At 44.5% G+C, this 18,456-nt stretch overlaps 1 protein-coding gene across 1 annotated transcript in view; it reads left to right on the top strand.

Moving 5' to 3' along the window:
• The first annotated feature begins 183 nt into the window (after positions 1–183).
• The window catches only part of CFAP36 (cilia and flagella associated protein 36), a 27,873-nt gene continuing 9,600 nt past the window's right edge, over positions 184–18,456 (top strand). The window contains exons 1-5 of the mRNA XM_018576652.1: positions 184–482; positions 2,645–2,709; positions 4,149–4,250; positions 8,588–8,702; positions 17,444–17,531. Of these exons, the coding sequence (XP_018432154.1) occupies positions 380–482; positions 2,645–2,709; positions 4,149–4,250; positions 8,588–8,702; positions 17,444–17,531 (473 nt within the window). The 5' untranslated portion in view covers positions 184–379. The remainder of the gene's footprint in view (positions 483–2,644; positions 2,710–4,148; positions 4,251–8,587; positions 8,703–17,443; positions 17,532–18,456) is intronic.

The raw sequence follows: 18,456 nt of genomic DNA, 5'->3' as shown, positions 1-18,456 counted from the left end.
GCACTTGTAGGTAGTAGAGAGGGTTGGAGGGGCCCCATTACAATGATGCCATGTCTCTTCGTTACAGAACAGGCTTTTGTACTCTGACAGATTCCCATGGAAGCCATAAGAATGTCTGTGTACAGCTCGACTCGTCTCCCCCACCGGACTAGTCCCGGCATATCCCGCTGGCCGCTATGGAAAAACACGGCGCACATACTAGGCTGGCAGTGTTAGGAAGGGGGCGTGGCCCCGACTGTGTACTACACATCGCCATGACGTCGGTTGCCACGGAAACGCATTCCGCCCTGACCCCTTGCGCGTCCCCGTTTGTCTCCCTCCATCCGGGATCCTGGCTCGCCACACAGCGGGAGGAGCTGAGCGGCGCAGGGGGGTCCCCATGGCGGAGGATGCGGAGTGGGTGCTGGACAGTGTGCTGGCCTTCCTGAAGTGTCCGCTGTGGACAGAGCCCGTCACCGACTTCATAGAACAGAGATGCTCAGGTAGCGGGGGAGAGGAGGCGCAGGTCCCGCACTCAGCTCCCACAATGCACTGCAGGCCTCCCGCACATCATGGGGGAGGGGATGTAACAATCAATCAGTGCCTCTGTGTCCCGGAGATCGGCGGAGGGGTCCACTGTGTTTGTGAGGCCATGCTAGGCACTATGGGGAAGACTCTCATAGGAGACAGGCGGATAATTGCCGTCGTTTTATCCCAGTCCCCCTGTTTTCATATCCCTCATGCCGATCCTCAGGCTTCAGTGGTTCTTTTGGGTCAGTGAGTTGAAAAGTATTAAAGTGGGAGGAGCTGTGGCTGCTGACATGTTTCCAGATGTCTTCAGACTGGACATGAGGCACAGGATCTATTGCAGTGCAGGGTGGTCACTGATGTTGTGGGGAGCACCCTCTCACTTTTAGGACTGGGCTTGAAACATACCTAGGCTTGTTTTGATCATGTGCACATTGATGCAGGTGAATGCATGTTCGCATGGGTGTATCCTTTCATGTTCAAAAACTTGTAGGTCACATTCACACGCGGTGTAGTCATGTGTCTTGGTGCCACATGATGCCAGTCATTCTGAATGGCAGCCCATTGCATCTTGCAGATGGCTGTGCGTAGCAGTGCGGTGATACCTTACCCACTGAGACCAATACAACCAGCCACTGGTACCATCTCACCCAAAGTAGCCCCCCCATCCACTGAGACCATTACACCCAAAGTAGCCACCCATCCACTGGTACCATCACATCCAAAGTAGCCACCCATCCACTGGTACCATCACATCCGAAGTAGCCACCCATCCACTGGTACCATCACATCCAAAGTAGGCACCCATCCACTGGTACCATCACATGCAAAGTAGCCCCCCATCCACTGAGACCATCACACCCAAAGTAGGCACCCATCCACTGAGACCATCACACCCAAAGTAGGCACCCATCCACTGAGACCATCACACCCATTCACTGAGACCTTCACACCCAAAGTAGCCACACATGCACTGAGACCATCACACCCAAAGTAGGCACCCATGCACTGAGACCATCACACCCAAAGTAGCCACCCATGCACTGACTGAGACCATCACACCCAAAGTAGCCACCCATGCGCTGAGACCATCACACCCAAAGTAGCCACCCATGCACTGAGACCATCATACCCAAAGTAGCCACCCATGCGCTGAGACCATCACACCCAAAGTAGCCACCCATGCACTAAGACCATCACACCCAAAGTAGGCAGGGTGGTGGCATACTACAGTGCTCTTGTCTCAATTTTTATGGATACATTTATGTGTGATTGACTTAAAACAGGTCTGGACACATCTCAGGAGCCAGGTCTCCAATGCCCCTTACAAATTACATCTGGTGCCTAACGTTTAAGGTTTTTCTCTAGTTATCAACAGAGCTTGCTACTAAAATAAATCCTGCTGGCTCTGGGATTGGATAGACTTGCTCTTGAATTCCATATCAATTTCTCCACCCCTGACTTCAAATATCACTGAAAAGTAGATCTTATCAGTTTTTAATGTAAATTATATAATAATAAAAACAATTGATATGAATTGTGACACACATGCAGGCATTTGATTGAGCACAAGCGATTGACAGAACTCTGCCACAGACGATTGTCTTAGCAGAGTCTAAACTGATGGAATGGAGGATTGGTTTCATTTCGCTGTTTCCTCACATTGTGTGGTTGTATGGATACGTGTGTGGCCTTCTTTAGGTGTGATTCCAGCCTTAAAAGGATATCTGCACTTTTAGCAGGTCCCTCTACCCCCTAGCAGGTCCGCCAAGTCCTCCATTTACATCTGGATATTTCAGATAGGTGTACTTATTTCAGCTATCTACTGCAATATAGTTAATATAGATAACAAATCTAATACAACCTGCAACTACAAGTCTGAGGAAGACCCGCCTTTTGAGGTATGGTTGCTAATAAGAGAATACCTGTATGGTGTTTTTTTAATCTGCAAAACATGGACAGAAGGTTGCTATATTTTAGACTCTGCATTTGCAGATTGTGATAGTTGGATGTTCCGGCATAATTAGCTCTTTACCACAGTAATCTGTGACAATGACTTGGAGACATGTATTCTGTAGTCGCCCTTCTGTATTATATCTTATAATGTGGGTTGTTTTTTTTTTTTTTCCTGTTGCAGTTTTTGACGATGAAGAAGAAAATAAGTTGTCCTACACAGAGATCCACAATGAGTATAAAGAGCTGGTAAGCAAACTCTGTTGATAAAGTGGGCCGGTGGTACATACTAACAGAATCACATCTGAATATTGAGAACTGCTATGATTGGTGACGTCCAGTGTAACAGTCTGCAGGTAGTGTCGGGGGGAAATTTCAGGAGTAGTGGTGAGGTTGGGCTTGGTGCCCACTTTGGCCAAGTTTGCTCAAAACTGATCGCCACCCCCTCCTCCCTACCAAATCAGTTGGACGGAGGAGCATTCTCCACCCTGCAGCTGGACATCTCAAAGGGATAAAGAATGCCCCTGCTGCAACTTCCACCACTGATTGGTTTATGAGGAGGGGGTGGCAGTCACAGCTTTCACCAGGGTTGGGCGAACTGGGTTTGCACCAAGCCCAGTCTCATCTCTACTCAAGGTTATTTGAGAAACAGTTGGTTTTATTTAAAGATTATTATTATTTTTATATATATTTTTATATAGTGCCAACAGCTTGCGCAGTGCTTTACAATATACACTGAGTGGCCAGATTGTTATGACCACCTGAGTTTGTAGGCAAATTAGCTATAATTTTGCGCTGAAGTTGCTAGAGGGCCAGACCATTATAAATAGGGAAGCAGGTTGTTTACCACGACAGTTGAAGTGATTTTTTTCTGAAGATATGGGTAAACAACGCGATTTAACAGCCTTTAAACGTGGGATGATTGTTGGCGCTCGGAGCCATGGAGCGAGTATCAGCAAAACAGCAGAATTCGTTAAATGTTCAAGAGCAGCTGTTGTTAAAGTGTTTAAAGACCGGACTGTCAGCCGATAATCTTAGTCTGAACGTGCGAATTGTGGCATTCAGCGACTAGTCGATGTTAGGGCAGAACGGAGAGTGGCAAGACTGGTACAAGACAACAGAAGGGCAACAGTGCAGTGTCAGATTCCTCGCATCACCTTTCAACATGGCGGCCCAACAAAGTCATCCCGTGGCCCAACGAAGTACTGATGGGGTGGTCATAATAATCTGGCCACTCAGTGTAAAGATAAATGCAGAAAGTTCCATGTTGAAGCAGCTTCTATGTGTCAGAAGGTTCTTCGTATAATTTGTGGAGAAGCCACACTCACACTGAAGTAGCATCTACAGAAACTGCTCGATGTTGGACTTTTCATGTATCACACACCCTTCTTTACTTATTTTGTGATCCTGACTCCATCTGTAGAAGAAAGAATTCTATAGAATCATTTGGTTGTCCAATAAATGAGTCTTTTGAAATGTTGAGGAGCACATTCTGGTGTCCCCCATCTTGTAAGCATTTGGGGTCCATAGAATTACACCACTGGTATACCAGTTTGGTGTAAGAGGTGGATACATTGTAGGATGTCTATATATTGGAACTGTAAATATGTTTGATTTGATATGTTTTTATTTATATTGCCAACCTATGTATGGGGATCAATGAATAAGCACATGACATTCATCCACAGGTAGAAAAGTTGATACAAGGGCATGTGAATGAAATAGGGATTAACGAGGAGCAATTTCAAGAGGCATGTTCAGCACCTTTCGCTCATTCTCCTGAAGTTAAGGTGACTTTCTTTTCATTTATCATCATTATCCTGTTTGTAAACAGATGTACTGCTTTCCATTTGTATATCAGTTGTCCTTTTGTAATCAGCCTGCACCAAGCTGACAATTACTGTTCCCTATCTGGGAGGCTAAAAATACTCATAAATATTAGATAACGACATTGATTCAAATATTTCAGCTGTGGCCAGGAACCTGTATCCCCATGATAAGTACAGTGTTTGGCTGCCCATCCTTGTGGGATATGAAAGTGCATAGTGAATCCTGCTGCAAGACGGACTAGTGTCAGATCATATGCTAATGTCTATCTAAAAAAGATGATTGTTGGATAGTGGTAAGCAATCCAGTCACCCAACAATCTTTTCCCTCCAGGGAACATAGGCATGTACGCTGATATCATATATAGATGCCTTCACCGCAAACTGCAATAGGTTCATGTCCATTAAAAGACCTACCTGCCAGTTAATAAGATTTTTCCTTAAAAGAGATCTGCTGATGTCTGTTAGTGGCCCTTGAAGTCAAAATTCTCACCCAAGCCTTCCAGTTTTGTTGCTGAAGATCAACTAATATCTAAAGTTTCTACAATAAAAGGTAACACATCCTGTCTAAGAACAGACACCACAAGACGTTTGCTTTAGTGGCCTTTATTACCCAAAAGGCCTCCTCTGTGGGCCTCTCTGAAACTAGTTCATTTCAATTTAGAATTAAGCCCCAATCACTTGCCATCCTACCCCTTCTAACAAGAGTGCTTCCGGGGTAACGGGTGGTGAAGAGAAATCTCCAAACAGTGACATCTGTCAAAAGGGGCAATTTTGCTCACTTTGGAAGAGATTTTTTTTTCCTCACTTCTTTTTGGTGTTGTAAGGACAGAAGTGAGGGAAAATCTCCCCGACGGGGATGCAAATGCTAATAAAAACTGTGACTGAGGTTCTAAGCCTTCCTTATTCTATCCCAATCCAACCAATTAGTGACTGCAGCGCCTCTATTAAATCTAAAAAAAGAATATTGATTGTTCTAATGTATAGTCTGGCATTACATAAGATAAAATATCCGAAATGTTTATTTGAGAAATTGTGATGACCTTGCAGTTAAAAAGAATGAAAAGCATACAGTATGCACGCGTGCTTACATAGTGTGCCATAATTCCTTCCGGAAAGTCTTTGCCAGAGAGAGGATAATGTAGATTAGTTGATAATACAATTGTAATCTGTCCATTGACCTTACTTATGTTAATCCACAAGAAAGATGCTTTGTGACGTTATCTTTTGATATGCTATGAACAAGTACTGAGTGATATACTAGAGACAACATTAATTACATTAATATTAACTACTCAAGTACCAGCATTTGTAACACCCTAATATCTATACCCACTATAATGGTTTACACTGGACCTATTCAAATTCACATAAACCAATACAGCATATGCCACCATAACAAACACATTTATATTTTGAGTGATATAGTCTATTTCTTTGTAATACTTAGGAAGTTTTAACCTTCGTCTTATGGGGTGCCTACAGGAGGATTGTACAGTGGCAAACAAAAAAAAAGCTGTAGGCCAGCCCAAAAAAAACCCCTCCCACTACCAGCATGTCTGTGGGCATCTTCAGCTGTGTTATGAAAAAGACCAACCTATTTTTTTTCTAGCATCTTCTTTCTTCAACATTTATCTATTCAATGAAGTAACCTTCAAAAAGAACTCCAGGATTTTTTTTTATAAACCCTTGCAGTGGGACTACCCCGAAGCTCTGAGCCGGCTTGTTTTTAGACTAGTCCCTAGAGCCTTTCTCCCCCTCCTCTGCAGCTGTCTAATGTCCCAAAAAACATCACATCTATACACAGTGCAAATAAATGAGGAAGATTCCAATGTGGTGGCAAGGAGGAGACAGGCTGGAGGGAGCACTGTGACAGCCGGCCGACTTGGAGCTTTGGGTGAGTATAACTCACCTAGACAAAAACATGCACTGAACCCGTGCAGTGCAGGGGTAGAGCTATTGCAAGGGTTAAGAAAGTTTTCCTGGAGTTCTTCAAGGTAGAGCTGCAGCTAACGATTATTTTCAAAATCGATTAGTTAGCCGATTATTAAGTTCGATTAATCGGTTAATTGGATAAAAAGTAAAATAAAATACATTTTAAAAAATGGCTCCAGTGATGGACTACTAGTTTGTATTGAGATTGTAGTCCAGCACAGGAGCAAGCTTGGAGCGGTGGAAGTAAAAAAGAAAAAAAAAAAGTGTGGTGTGCAATATAGTGAAATGGAAAGTGTAAAATTATACAGCAATCAATGCAGAATGGCACCAGCTATAGAGGAATACAACAAATCCCAGCAATAGTACATTATAGCTGGCGGTATTCTGCATTGTGCTGTATAATGTACTATTGCTGGGATTTTTTGTATTCCTCTATAGCTGGTGGTATTCCACATTGCGCTGTATAATGTACTATTGCTGGGTCCTCTATATCTAGTGGTATTCGGCATTGCACCACTGTATAATGTATTATTGCTGGGATTTGTAGTCCTCTATACAGCGCAATGCAGAATACCACAAGCTATATAGGAATACAACAAATCCCATCAATAGTACATTATTACTGGCTTTACCATCCTGCTTCATGGTTGCTGGCTTTACCATCTTGCTTCATGGTTGCTGGCTTTAAAAGCATGGCTGTCCATGTTTTGAGAGCCATAGGGCATCTCTGAATCCTGCTAAAAGCTAGGAAATCTACTTCCCATAAGGTCTGTCATGGGGTGTAAAAGTCATGCTTGGTGTGAGACTTGGGGCATCCACTCTAAGAATTTCTCCATGTGATGAATCTTCTCCTTCCTGCAGCTGGGCCTGGACTCTCAGCACTGTCGAAAGCTAGGTTTAGCCCTTTCGATTCTGTTTCAGAGACTGTTGGCCTCTCAGTCCCCTCATGTAGCTCCCCCTGTTCATTCCCAATTGAATGTGCTTCAAGGTAATTTTCCTTCTAGCCATCACCTCTGTGTCAGAACTGGCATCCTTATTCTGAAAGGGATTCTTTCTAGCTTTGCATAGGAACAAAATGGTGTTAGGGCCCGGGACTTTCTGCTAGATTTGGACTTTTGCCTCAACCAGGACATCATTCTTTCATCCCTCTGTCTGGCTCCAGTTCACCAAAATTACATTTCACTCCATTGTCTGGATGTGGTTCGGACTATGAGAGTGGTTTCTCAGCCCATGCTTCCTGATCCCCTTTTTGTTATTCCAGATGGTCCCCATAAGTGTAGGTCTGCTTCTTGTTCCACCTTCTCTAGGTTTCTCAGATTTGCAGGGCTGCTCCTTGGAGGCTTCTCTTCACTGCAATCAGTAGGGGTCTACCGATATCAGGCCCACTGCCTGCTGTTTACATTCAGCTGCCAGCGCAAGATCCTGCAGCTGAATGTAAACAGAATATCGGTACCTGATATTGGTTATGGGACCAAAAGGTGGCCCAAAATCAGTATTGGTTCTAAAAAAAACAAACCCATATTGGTCGACCCCTAATTGCAGATTGCCGAGCCTATTGTTAATATCAGATTATTATTATTATTATTATTATTATCATACAGGATTTATATAGCGCCAATAGTTTGCACAGCGCTTTACAATATAAGAAAGACATTACAGTCACAATACAATTCAAGACAAGATGGTAAGGAGGGCCATGCCTGTGAGGGCTTACAATCTAAAAGGGAGGGGGAAGTGATTTGTATCTAATTAGGTAGGCACTCGTACTACAGAGTTGGTTAGATCTAAAGAAAGTTGTTCAGTTAGATTGCAGTGTGAGTGGCTGGCTGAACCTGCAGAGATTAGAGGATCAGCAAGGCACAAAGGATGGAGAGATTGAATTTAATGATGAAATATAATCTACCAATAGGTTTTTAATATGTTGGCATGCACTGATAGGATTGTTAACATTAGAATAATGTTTAATAACTTTTATACTAATATCAAAGAGTATTTTGGATTTTCTGTTTTAAGGACAGAAACGGATATCAGGATTGTTAGTAATTCTTTTGTTGGTAACAGAATAAATACTTACCCTAGTTGATGTCATGCAAAGGCAGTGATTGGCTATCACTGTACTTTAAGGCAAGGAGCCATATACAGTATATGTTTCATATCTGCTTACTCATGATCAGCAATGTACAGTGAAAGCACAACCAGAGGAAAAGATGTGCACATGGAAGAGCACCTATCTGAGAATTTCTTTCACTTAAAGGAGCTTGGAAACTCAGTAGATTGTCTAGGACCTTAAAACCAGAGACGAGAGCATTCTTATCGTACCAAGTGATGTTTTGCTATAAGCTTCTACCTTTTGTTTTAACTTCTAGAATATGTTGCAAGCTGTGTTAGCTGTAGAAGATTTTGTAACATTTAAAGAAATGATGGTGCAGAAGAATATCGAACTACAGTTACAAGCAATTCAAATTATTCAGACAAGAAACGGTAATGTTATGTTTTATTTCCTGCAGTTATATAATCAGATTTTTTTATGATAACTAGCCTTTGTATTTGAATATATCTTTATCAGGCCTTGCACTGCAGAGGAAGTGCTTACAGAGCTTATGTTCTGACAGTTAATGTACCAACAGGAGGAGAAAGGGTAATGAGCAGAAGGATGACCTAATTGCTGTGCTGCTACTGGAGTGGAGGTTTTGAATCTTGCTGTGCTGTATGACAGATTTGCCTAGATGTCAACACTGGCTGTAGAGAATTATAAATCCTTTGGCAAGTAAAACAGTTTGAATATAAACCTGGACAAATTTGTTAGTACCCTTCCATGAAAAAGAACAACCTACTTTTTTCTCTGCAGTAACTTGAAAGTAATTGGCATCCATAATTGTTTATTCAGTATTTAATAAAAAACATACTTTTGCTTTAGATTTTTTTTTTAAATCAGATAGTTTTTATTGGTTTTGCATATATTTAAAGTACAGTAGGTATACATTAAAAAAAAGAGAAACCAAGGAGCATATTAACAAACAAATATAGAACAAAAAAAAAAAGGGGGGAAAAAGAAATAAAAAGGGGGAGGGAGGGGAGGGAAGCATAATGTCATACGCATATCAAAATTCGACAAAAATAGGCTATCTGCTGGTGCGAGTGTATTTTGAACATATACTATAGCTAGCCCAACATGAAAAAAAAATTACATATAGAACACTGTGTAAAGAGCCAACACCTTACTCTGCGAATGTGTGCAAGCTGGCTAATCAGAGATGTCCTGACCACGGTACGTCAGCCAGCAGTCCCAGAGAGAGTGGAACCGATGCAGGGTACCCCTCTGTTTGAAAGTGACCCTCTCGTATGCTACCATCCTGTCAAGTTCCACTATCCATGAGTTCAATGTAGGGGGGGAGGGGGAGATCCACTTACGGACCACCATCCTGGTTGCGGTAAATAGGGCCCGTTTGTATAGTAGTGTGATGTGTAAGATCGGCAGATTCCACAATGCCCAGGATACACGATAATGGGGAGTTTGTCACTGAGGATGTAAATACAAGGTTAAGGGTATCCACAATCTGATCCCAATACCGAACCAGCCTAGGGCATATCCAAAGCAGGTGGATCAGGGAACCACGATGAAAACCACACTTGGGGCATTTGGAGTCTGCTCTAAGCCCGATACGGAACAAGAACTCAGGAGTGGGATACGTTCTGTGAAGTATGAACAGTTGTGTCAGTCTTTGGGTGGGAAATATGGAGACCTGGGTAACCCCCTGGAGAACGTCCTCCCAGGCATCATCCTCTATGGGCCCCACATCCCCCTCCCATCCCCCTCTGCACTTCAAAGGGAGAAGGACACTGGACTTAAGCAGAAGGTGAGCATATAGAAAGGAGATAATCCCCTTAGTGGAGGTCGCCAATAATACAATATCAAATAACGGAGTGGGAGATAGAACTGGTGGGCCCTGACTAAACTGGGATTTCAAGGCATGAGTAATCTGGAGGAACTGGAAGTAGCACCTACTGGGGACTCCATACATTTCAGTCAATTCCTTAGGCCTTGTTCACACCAAATGCAGACCAGATCCGGTCAAGTTTCTGCACACGCAGTGCAGTGGGTTGTGCCGCGTTTTAGACGCGTTTTGGATGCGTTTAGGGCCGGTTTTGGTAAAACTTGCATGCGTTTTTGATGCGTTTTTGCGTTTTAGATGCGCTTTTGATGCGTTCCAGACCAGATCCAGAGCAGGTAAAATAGGGCTTGCCGCAGTTTTTTCATCCGGTCTGGATCTGGTCTGGATCCGCACGCTGCGATGTGAACTGGAGGTCAAAATACCATAGGAATACATTGGACGCAGTTTTGATCCGGTCTGCACCTGCTCTGGTCCGGATCTGCTCCGCGCTTGGTGTGAACAAGGCCTTAAAGTCCCGCAGTCTGCCCTCCCTATTCAAGTGGGAAATAGTTAACACCCCTTTGCTGTCCAGTCAACGGTGCCCTGGAGATGGAGGAGCTCCGGTAGGCGTCCATTCCGCCACAGCGGTGTGTGTCGGGTCAGGGCACCGATGCCCAGTTCTAGTTTAGCCGCAGCCCAGTAAGTTTTACCGTATAGATCACTATCCAAATACTGCAAAGGGCTTAGCCCCTGAATAGGTGGAGAAGGATACGGAAGGACTGCGGTTGATGATCTCCAGCTGCCCAGCCTGTAAAATGTTGCAGCTATGAGGCTAGAAAAAAAAACATGGGCAGGGGAGGGCAAGCCCCCCCGAGGCTTTCGGCCGCTGTAGTACATCAAGTCCCAGCCTAGAGGGTTTCAGTTTCCATATCAGTTCCCTAAAGATGCTATCGATTAACCGGAATGTTTTTTTAGGGATCCAGAGAGGGGAGTTATGAAGCACATAGAGTAATTGAGGCATCCAGACCATCTTAAACAAATTTGTCCTACCGGCCACCGACAGTGGTAATTTGACCCAGGAGTTGCGCTGAGTCTTAAATCACCCCAAAAGAGTGTGTAAGTTCAGAGTGAGATAGTCGCTCGGGGAAGCAGATATTTGTATTCCTAGGTATGTAATGGTAGATTGTACATGTAGGTGCGCCATAGTGGTATCCAGTGGTGCACTCAGTGGATCTAACGGGAGAAGGTTAGATTTCTCCCAGTTAACAACCAGGCCTGAGTAGGTAGCAAATTCCGACAGTAGGGACATAACACTGGTCAGGGAGGACACCGTGCCCGCCAGGAACAACAAGGCGTCGTCTTCATATAGGACTATCTTTTCCTCTAGCGCGCCCCGTTTGAAGCCTATCACATCCACCGAGTGTCTGATCAGGGCAGCAAGAGGCTCAATAGCCAGGGCAAATAGTAAGGGCGACAGAGGGCACCCCTGCCTGGTGCCCCTCTGTAAAGTAAAGGCAGAGGACAGGGAGTCATTAACCTTGATCTTTGCAGAGGGGTGGTGATTTAGCAACCTCACCCATCTGCAATAATTAGGACCAAAGCCGAAGGCGTCCATCACTGCCCACAGCGCCACTCCACACTGTCGAACGCCTTTGCTATGTCAAGGGCGAGTAGCTCCCTGTGGCTCATATTATCGGCAGGAACTTGCATGTTCAGAAACACTCTACGGATGTTAATGGCGGTGGATTTGTTGGGCATAAAGCCGGATTGGTCTGGATGTGTTACTGACGCAATTTTCTGTGACAGCCGCATTGCAAGCACTTTGGCCAATATCTTAATATTGGCATTCAGTAAGGAAATAGGTCTATATGATTCCGGCAACAGCAGGTTCTTATTCTTTTTGGGGATCACCACTATTGTAGCCTCATACATCGTGTTTGGTAGTGAGCCAGTGGAAAAGGCATCATTATACGCCTCTAGGAGAGTAGTAGTGTAAGTTTTATATACCTCAATAGGGAGCCCGTCCGGACCAGGCACCTTACCACTGGGGAAGTTAGCCAGCGCCACTTCCAGCGCCTCCAGAGTAAGTGGGGCCTCGAGGTCCATGCTGTCAGCAGGTGACAGGGATGGAAGGGGAACGGTTTTGCAGGTAGGACGAAAGCTCGAAGTCAGAATAACTAGCCTTAGTTTGATACAGGGGTGTGTAAAACGTTCGGAAGATTTCGGACACCATACCCTGGCTCGAATGGGTATCCCCCATAGTGTCAGAAATAGCGCCGATATGGCTAGAGGGTTGTTGGGCTCTGGCTACTTGCGCCAGGAGTTTACCTGTCGTGTCCCCCCTCCGCCCAGAAGACCCGCTTGGTGAAAAATGATTCCCTTATTCTGGGACTGCTCCTCCAACAGGGTATTTAGAGAGCCTTGTGCAGTCAGCCACTCTGTCTCTGTGCATGTCGTAGGGTTGGCCACATAGGTCCTCTCACTATCAGCAACCAGTTGGCAGGCCAAAGTCAGGTCCTGCCTAGTCTTGGACTTAATAGCACTAACCTTCTTACCCTGACCCTGCTGGATTGGACATTGCAAGGAATGCCTGAAAGTGGCATTTGGGCTCTGGGTCCTGCGTAGGGCACCTTTCAGACTTGAGGATGCATATTTACACATTTCCATTTTTTTTTGCCCTGTGCCGCTGTGGGCACACAGCATTTGCACTTTGTTGCTCTTCTCTTTTGGTCAGCCCACTGCACCCTGGGTTTTCACCAAGGTGCTAGCCCTTGGTTGGTCATGATGCAGTCCCAGGGTGATCCCCTTTGTGGGGTACTTCGATGACCTCCTCAGGGAGCAGTGGGCACAAGCCCTGTCATCCAACATTTAGTGAACAATACATATCCTGCAGAGCTTCAGATGGATCCTGATCCTCTAGAAATCATTGGTGGAGCCTTCTCATTATTTGGAGAACCTGGGCCTAGTCTTGGACATGACCCTGTCCAGGGTCGTACTGAGAAACTTCTCTCCACTCTCGCACTAGTACCCTATGGTTCAGGAGTCGTCCTACCCTTTGCTTTTGCATGAAGGTTCTGGGCCTGATGGTGGCCTCCTTTCAGGCAGTCCACTATGCTCCATTTCACTCCAGGCCATTGCAGCTCAATATCCTAAGCGGGACAAACAGGTTTGGTTCCTTGATCCCCCCCATCTGATGGTCCAGCAAGACAATCTTGCCCTGGAGAGGTGGATATCCAGCTGAGCACTGGAGTCTGGGAGTTTCTTACTTCCAATGTCATGTATACCAGCTTGTTGGGCTGGGACAGAGTCCTGGAGAGCCGCTCACTTCAGGGGACCAAACGGTTGGACCAAATTCTGGCTTGGGCAGAATTTCCCGTTCCAGTCCTGTCTGCCATGCACTTTTCAGGTGTGGAAAATTAACAGGTGGACACCCTCAGCCATCTGGAACCCAGGGAATGTTCCTGGTGGTGCTTCAGGCCCTTTGTTGCAGGCGGGGAATGCTGGAACTCCTGGCATCCAGAACCAACTGAACAGGTTTCTTGTCAGGAACAGAAATCCCCAAGCCTTTGTGGTTCATGCCTTGGTTACTCCGTGAAATCAGTTCAGCCTGATCTATGCCTTCCCTCTACTTACGCCCTTGGTTTGCAGGATTAGATGGAGGGCAGTCTGGTGCTCCTCGTTACTCCTGACTGGCCCAGGAGGCCCTGGTACGTGGACATAGTTAACCTCCCGACACAGAGAGTCAAACTCCTCTCCGTGGGCGCTTCCAGATTGTCCAGACATTCTGTCACAAGTATTCCACCCTGCTTCTCGATCGCTGCTTTCAATGGCACGGCTGTTAAAGCAGAGGTCCTAAGGGACAGAGGCTTTTCAGATGCTGTCATCTCTATGCTCCTTAAGGCTAGGAAATTAACCTCCTACAAGGTCTGTCATCACACCTTGAAGGCCTAATTTGCTTGGTGCAGAGATAGGAAGTTTCATCCTAGGAAGTACTGCATGGGAAGCATGTTATTCTTCTTTCAGTCTGGCTTGGACAAGTGTTTAGCCTTGGGTGCCATCAATGGTCAGATTTCTGCCTTGGCAATTCTATTCCAGACACTACTTACCTCGCACTCCTTAAGAAAGGCCTATGTGCAGGGGTTAACCCATGTTGTTTCCCCTGTGTGTGTTTTGGCAACTCTGTGGGACGTCAATCTAGATTTGTCGGCCCTTTAGAAGCCACAGTTTGAACTACTTTGTACGCAAGGGTGCTGTTGTTTCTTGTTCCAACTTCTCTAGGTGGCTCAAGCAGACCACCAGCTTCTCTGTTGTTTTCTTGTACCTGTAAGCATTCTTTTGCTGTGTTGGCAACCCCCAGCTTTTAGATGTTTTGCTATAAAATGAACATGCTGGCAGTAGGGTTTACCCAGGGCTGGCCTGCTGGTGTCTAATCCTGCTACAGTTGTATTCCAGAATCCTGCTGCACTCCTTACCGGGTATCCCTGTCAGCGTGGGTGCTCGAAGTGACGGCGGATGGCGCCGCCAATACTGAAACTTGTTAAAGATGTCACCAACACACCATATTGAAGTGAAGAACATGTCTGTTTATTGACGCTTCATGTCAAAACAAATAGCAATGTTTCAGGGCCACACAGGGTCCCCTTCATCAGGCTTGAAAAAAAAGTAATCCTGCTACAGGTTTTTGTTTTTCACCAACTTTACAGCTAATTCTGCACTTTTTTAGCCTTTTCTATTGCTGCCAATAGGCTTCTTAAAGTCCATTTCTACTTTAATGTGCGTGCATGTGTGCGCATAAAAGGTGTGTGCGTTTATAGTGGTGTAACTGACCTGTTTGTAGATGGTGGCCCCACTCTTCACTTTTTTGGTGGGCCCGGTGATTCCACATTTGAACATGCCGCCAATGGATTTACATTCCATTGCAGAGGTTGCGCTGTAATCTAATGGCAAATTTTACTGATTTAGTGTCATTTTAACCATCTTTAACTTCATTTCTGTCTGATCCTACTATTCTGAATAATGTCGAGGGGCATTCCAAAACAGGGGCCCAGGGGTTTTTCTGAAGTAGGAGTATCAGAAAGAAGTGTTCCGCAAAGCCTTCTGGGGAATGTAGTTTATATTAACTACATTACAGTTCAGATGCTGTGCTCTGCCCAGTGAGCTTCCTATACAAAAGACGCTTGGAAATTCTGAATCTACTGAAGAGGAACAAAGGAGGATGAGCTTACAATAGTTTAAAAAAATGCTATGTACTGTGTACTTTGCAGACATTTTTTTTTAAATACACCCACACGGGTGGTTTTAAAATAAACCTGACACAATCGGTGACGAGTTTATATAAGTACAAATGTAAATATTGGGCTCTGTCAGGTGCCAGTTGTTGAGCACATACCCACCTTCACTTAGCTTTACTCCCTTGCCAGCAATAAAAACTTAAAACTAAAAACAAAACAAACAGTTTGTGCTTTAACTATTGTTTAAATGTTTTTAGACAGTGATTGCATTAACAAAACAGCAAACCTGTGCAGTATATAGACTGCAATCCTTTACTTGTTTGGAGGTTTCAAGTAACACTACTTTTTGTATTTTACATGATTTTATTTCTTTATACATTTTCAAAATGCTTGTTTACATTTTTGTTACATGATTACTTAAAGTAGACTTTTACCACCTTTTACTAAAAATCACATCAGCATGCAGCTCTGCAGGCCGATTTAAAATCATCTTACGTCCATTAGTTAAACTTGTTTTTCATTTACCTACAAATAGAGTTAATCTACTTCCTGGTCCAGTTCTGGCACAAATGATGAAATCATGCCAGAGCATTGCTTCCTGGGAAAGTTACATCAGCAGAGCATTGCTGGGAAATGTCATTTGTAATCTCAGGGAAAGGCATTTTCCTTCCCTGAGATGATGTGCATGGTCACATGTCTAGTGACATGTGACAGAGTTGAAGTAGGTAAATGGAGATCTAGTAATCTACCCTTAGTTAACATGGCCAAGGTCAAAAGACATTGAAAAGAGAAATAAGATATGCAAAGAATATAAAGCCGGCAATTATCTAGAAGTATGTGTTTGTAGATTGTCATTCCTAAACATTTCTAAAGGTGTGTTTTAAAGATATGGGTAAAAGTCCGCTTTAAAGTGACAAACTGTGTAAAGCAGTTAAATCTTAAAAATACATTCAAGTATCTTAACTATTAAGGAGAACTATGAGGTGAGTGCTTTTCACTTACCTCATAGTTCTAGCCGACCTGTGACAATGAGACTGTCACAGGTCGGCTTAGTAGATCGGGAGGTGAGGGAACACATACCGGCGTTTGCTCACCTCTCGATCCTGTCACAGCTCTCTGCCGTGACAGGGGAGGGGCTGGATTCCCCCCTCCGCGCTCCGATCCACCAGCGCTGACTGGCGGAACGGACGGGGGAGGGTACAGCTGGCTCTGCCTCTAGATAGGCAGAGCCAGCTGTCACTCACGCAGCTGGGTGGATCCAGACATAATTGTCGGGATCAGCTTCAGCTGCGGTGTCTCAGTATACTGAGCTTAGCGTGACGGGAGGACGCTAGTTTGTCCTCCCGTTACCCTAAGGAGAACTATGGGGAAAAGCCCTGACCCCATAGTTCTTCTTTAAAGAAATGTCTCTCATGACATTTCAATAAAGTTCTAACAAAAAATATACAGTGTGATGCGCCGGGAACAGTGTGCCTGGGAACACAACACCAGCAGCTGTGCATTGTAGTGCAGTAGCTGGTGTGAATGCAGCCTAAATGGTGGACCACGCTACACACACAGACTGAGTGACTGTTCTGTCTGGACCCGTGATTCAGACCTCAGCTTGAAAGAAATTTTACTCACTGGACCTGTAGCTCGCGGTATACTGTGGCGTCTCAGTATACCGCGAGCCGTAACTCGTGGTATACTGAGCTTAGGGTGACGTGAGGACGCTAGTTTGTGTCCTCCCGTTACCCTAAGGAGAACTATGGGGAAAAGCCTTAACCCCATAGTTCTCCTTTTAACAAAAATGTATCTTATTTGCGCATCACTGGGCTGTAGATCTTGAAATTGTCCCAGAATTCATGTTGACACTGTCCTTCCTTCTGGAGCGGTGGCTACTTTACAACACACACAGGGACCATGGGGAACAGAAGTAGCCACCCTCCAGAAGGAAGGACAGTGTCAACACAAATTCTGGGACAGATTCAGGATCTACAGCTGAGCAATACACAAATAAGATACATTTTTGTCAATAGTTAAGGTACTTGAATGTATTTTAAGATTTAACTCCTGAGTTAAGTGTCACTTTAAGTCTCATTTCTGATCTCTTGAGTGTTTTGCTCTCTTTTTCATGCAGGCGTGCTTCCAGAATGTTTGCAGAATGGTACAGATAATATTTCTGACCTTGAGCAAGAAGAAATGAGACTGCTTACTGAAGCATTAAGGTAAATAGTTATTTAAATCTGTGTGGTGAGCCAGGAAGCAAAGTGAGTGGCGAATGGTATAGGGCTGCAACCAACTAATCGATAATGAGAATAGTTGACAACTATTCTCATTATCGATTAGTTGGTTGGATTCCCTAGCTCTCTCCTCCATGCTGGGAGGAGGGCACAGCAAGCAGTGGGCGGGTGCAATAGCCAGCCTGCTATTGTAATTTGAAATGGCCAATAGCCTGACAAATTCTTCTGCGGGAGGTGCGTCGCATTGCCACTCATTTCAATGGCACCCCAAATGCGCCTCCCACCCACAGTGTGATCGCACGCACTAGAACACAAGGTATCGCAATGCCTTGCGTTGCAGTGCAGTGCGATTCCAAAAAATTGTACTTGCAGTTTTATTCTGAAGTAACTCAGAGTTTTTATTTTAAATTAAGGATGGTAATTATTTAGTTTTTTTTAAACCAGATTAATCGAAAAAACAATTGGCCAACTATGGACTAATGTCTTTATTCAACCTCAAATACTATGTAACTATGTAACTAATCCATTTATGAAAATAATTAGTTTCAGCCCTAGAGTGGTACACCCACGCTCTACAAATGGCCCTGCCTGGTACAATTAATATTGTGTTTCAGAAATTTTAAGGCATTTTCCTTTTGATTGACGTTCATTTGACAGAACACACAGGCGTATGTATGTATGTATTTATGTATGTATGTATGTATTAGGGATGCACCGATACTGGTATCGGTATCGGTACCGAGTATTTTGGGTGAGTACTCGTACTCGCCCAAATGCTCCGATGCCTAGCACGAGTACTTCCTTTATCAGGAAGCCGGCAGCGCATCATTACACGCTGCCCGGTTTCCTGATTGGCCAGGAAATGGCTCCATGCTCTCTCGTCACTTGTGATGAGAGAGCATGGAGCCGA

Source organism: Nanorana parkeri, unplaced genomic scaffold (assembly GCF_000935625.1).
Source record: "Nanorana parkeri isolate BGI_ZX_2015 unplaced genomic scaffold, ASM93562v1 scaffold72, whole genome shotgun sequence".
Lineage (NCBI taxonomy): Eukaryota > Metazoa > Chordata > Amphibia > Anura > Dicroglossidae > Nanorana > Nanorana parkeri.
Note: the sequence above shows the minus strand (reverse complement) of the source record. Positions and strands in the feature narration are given on the sequence as shown.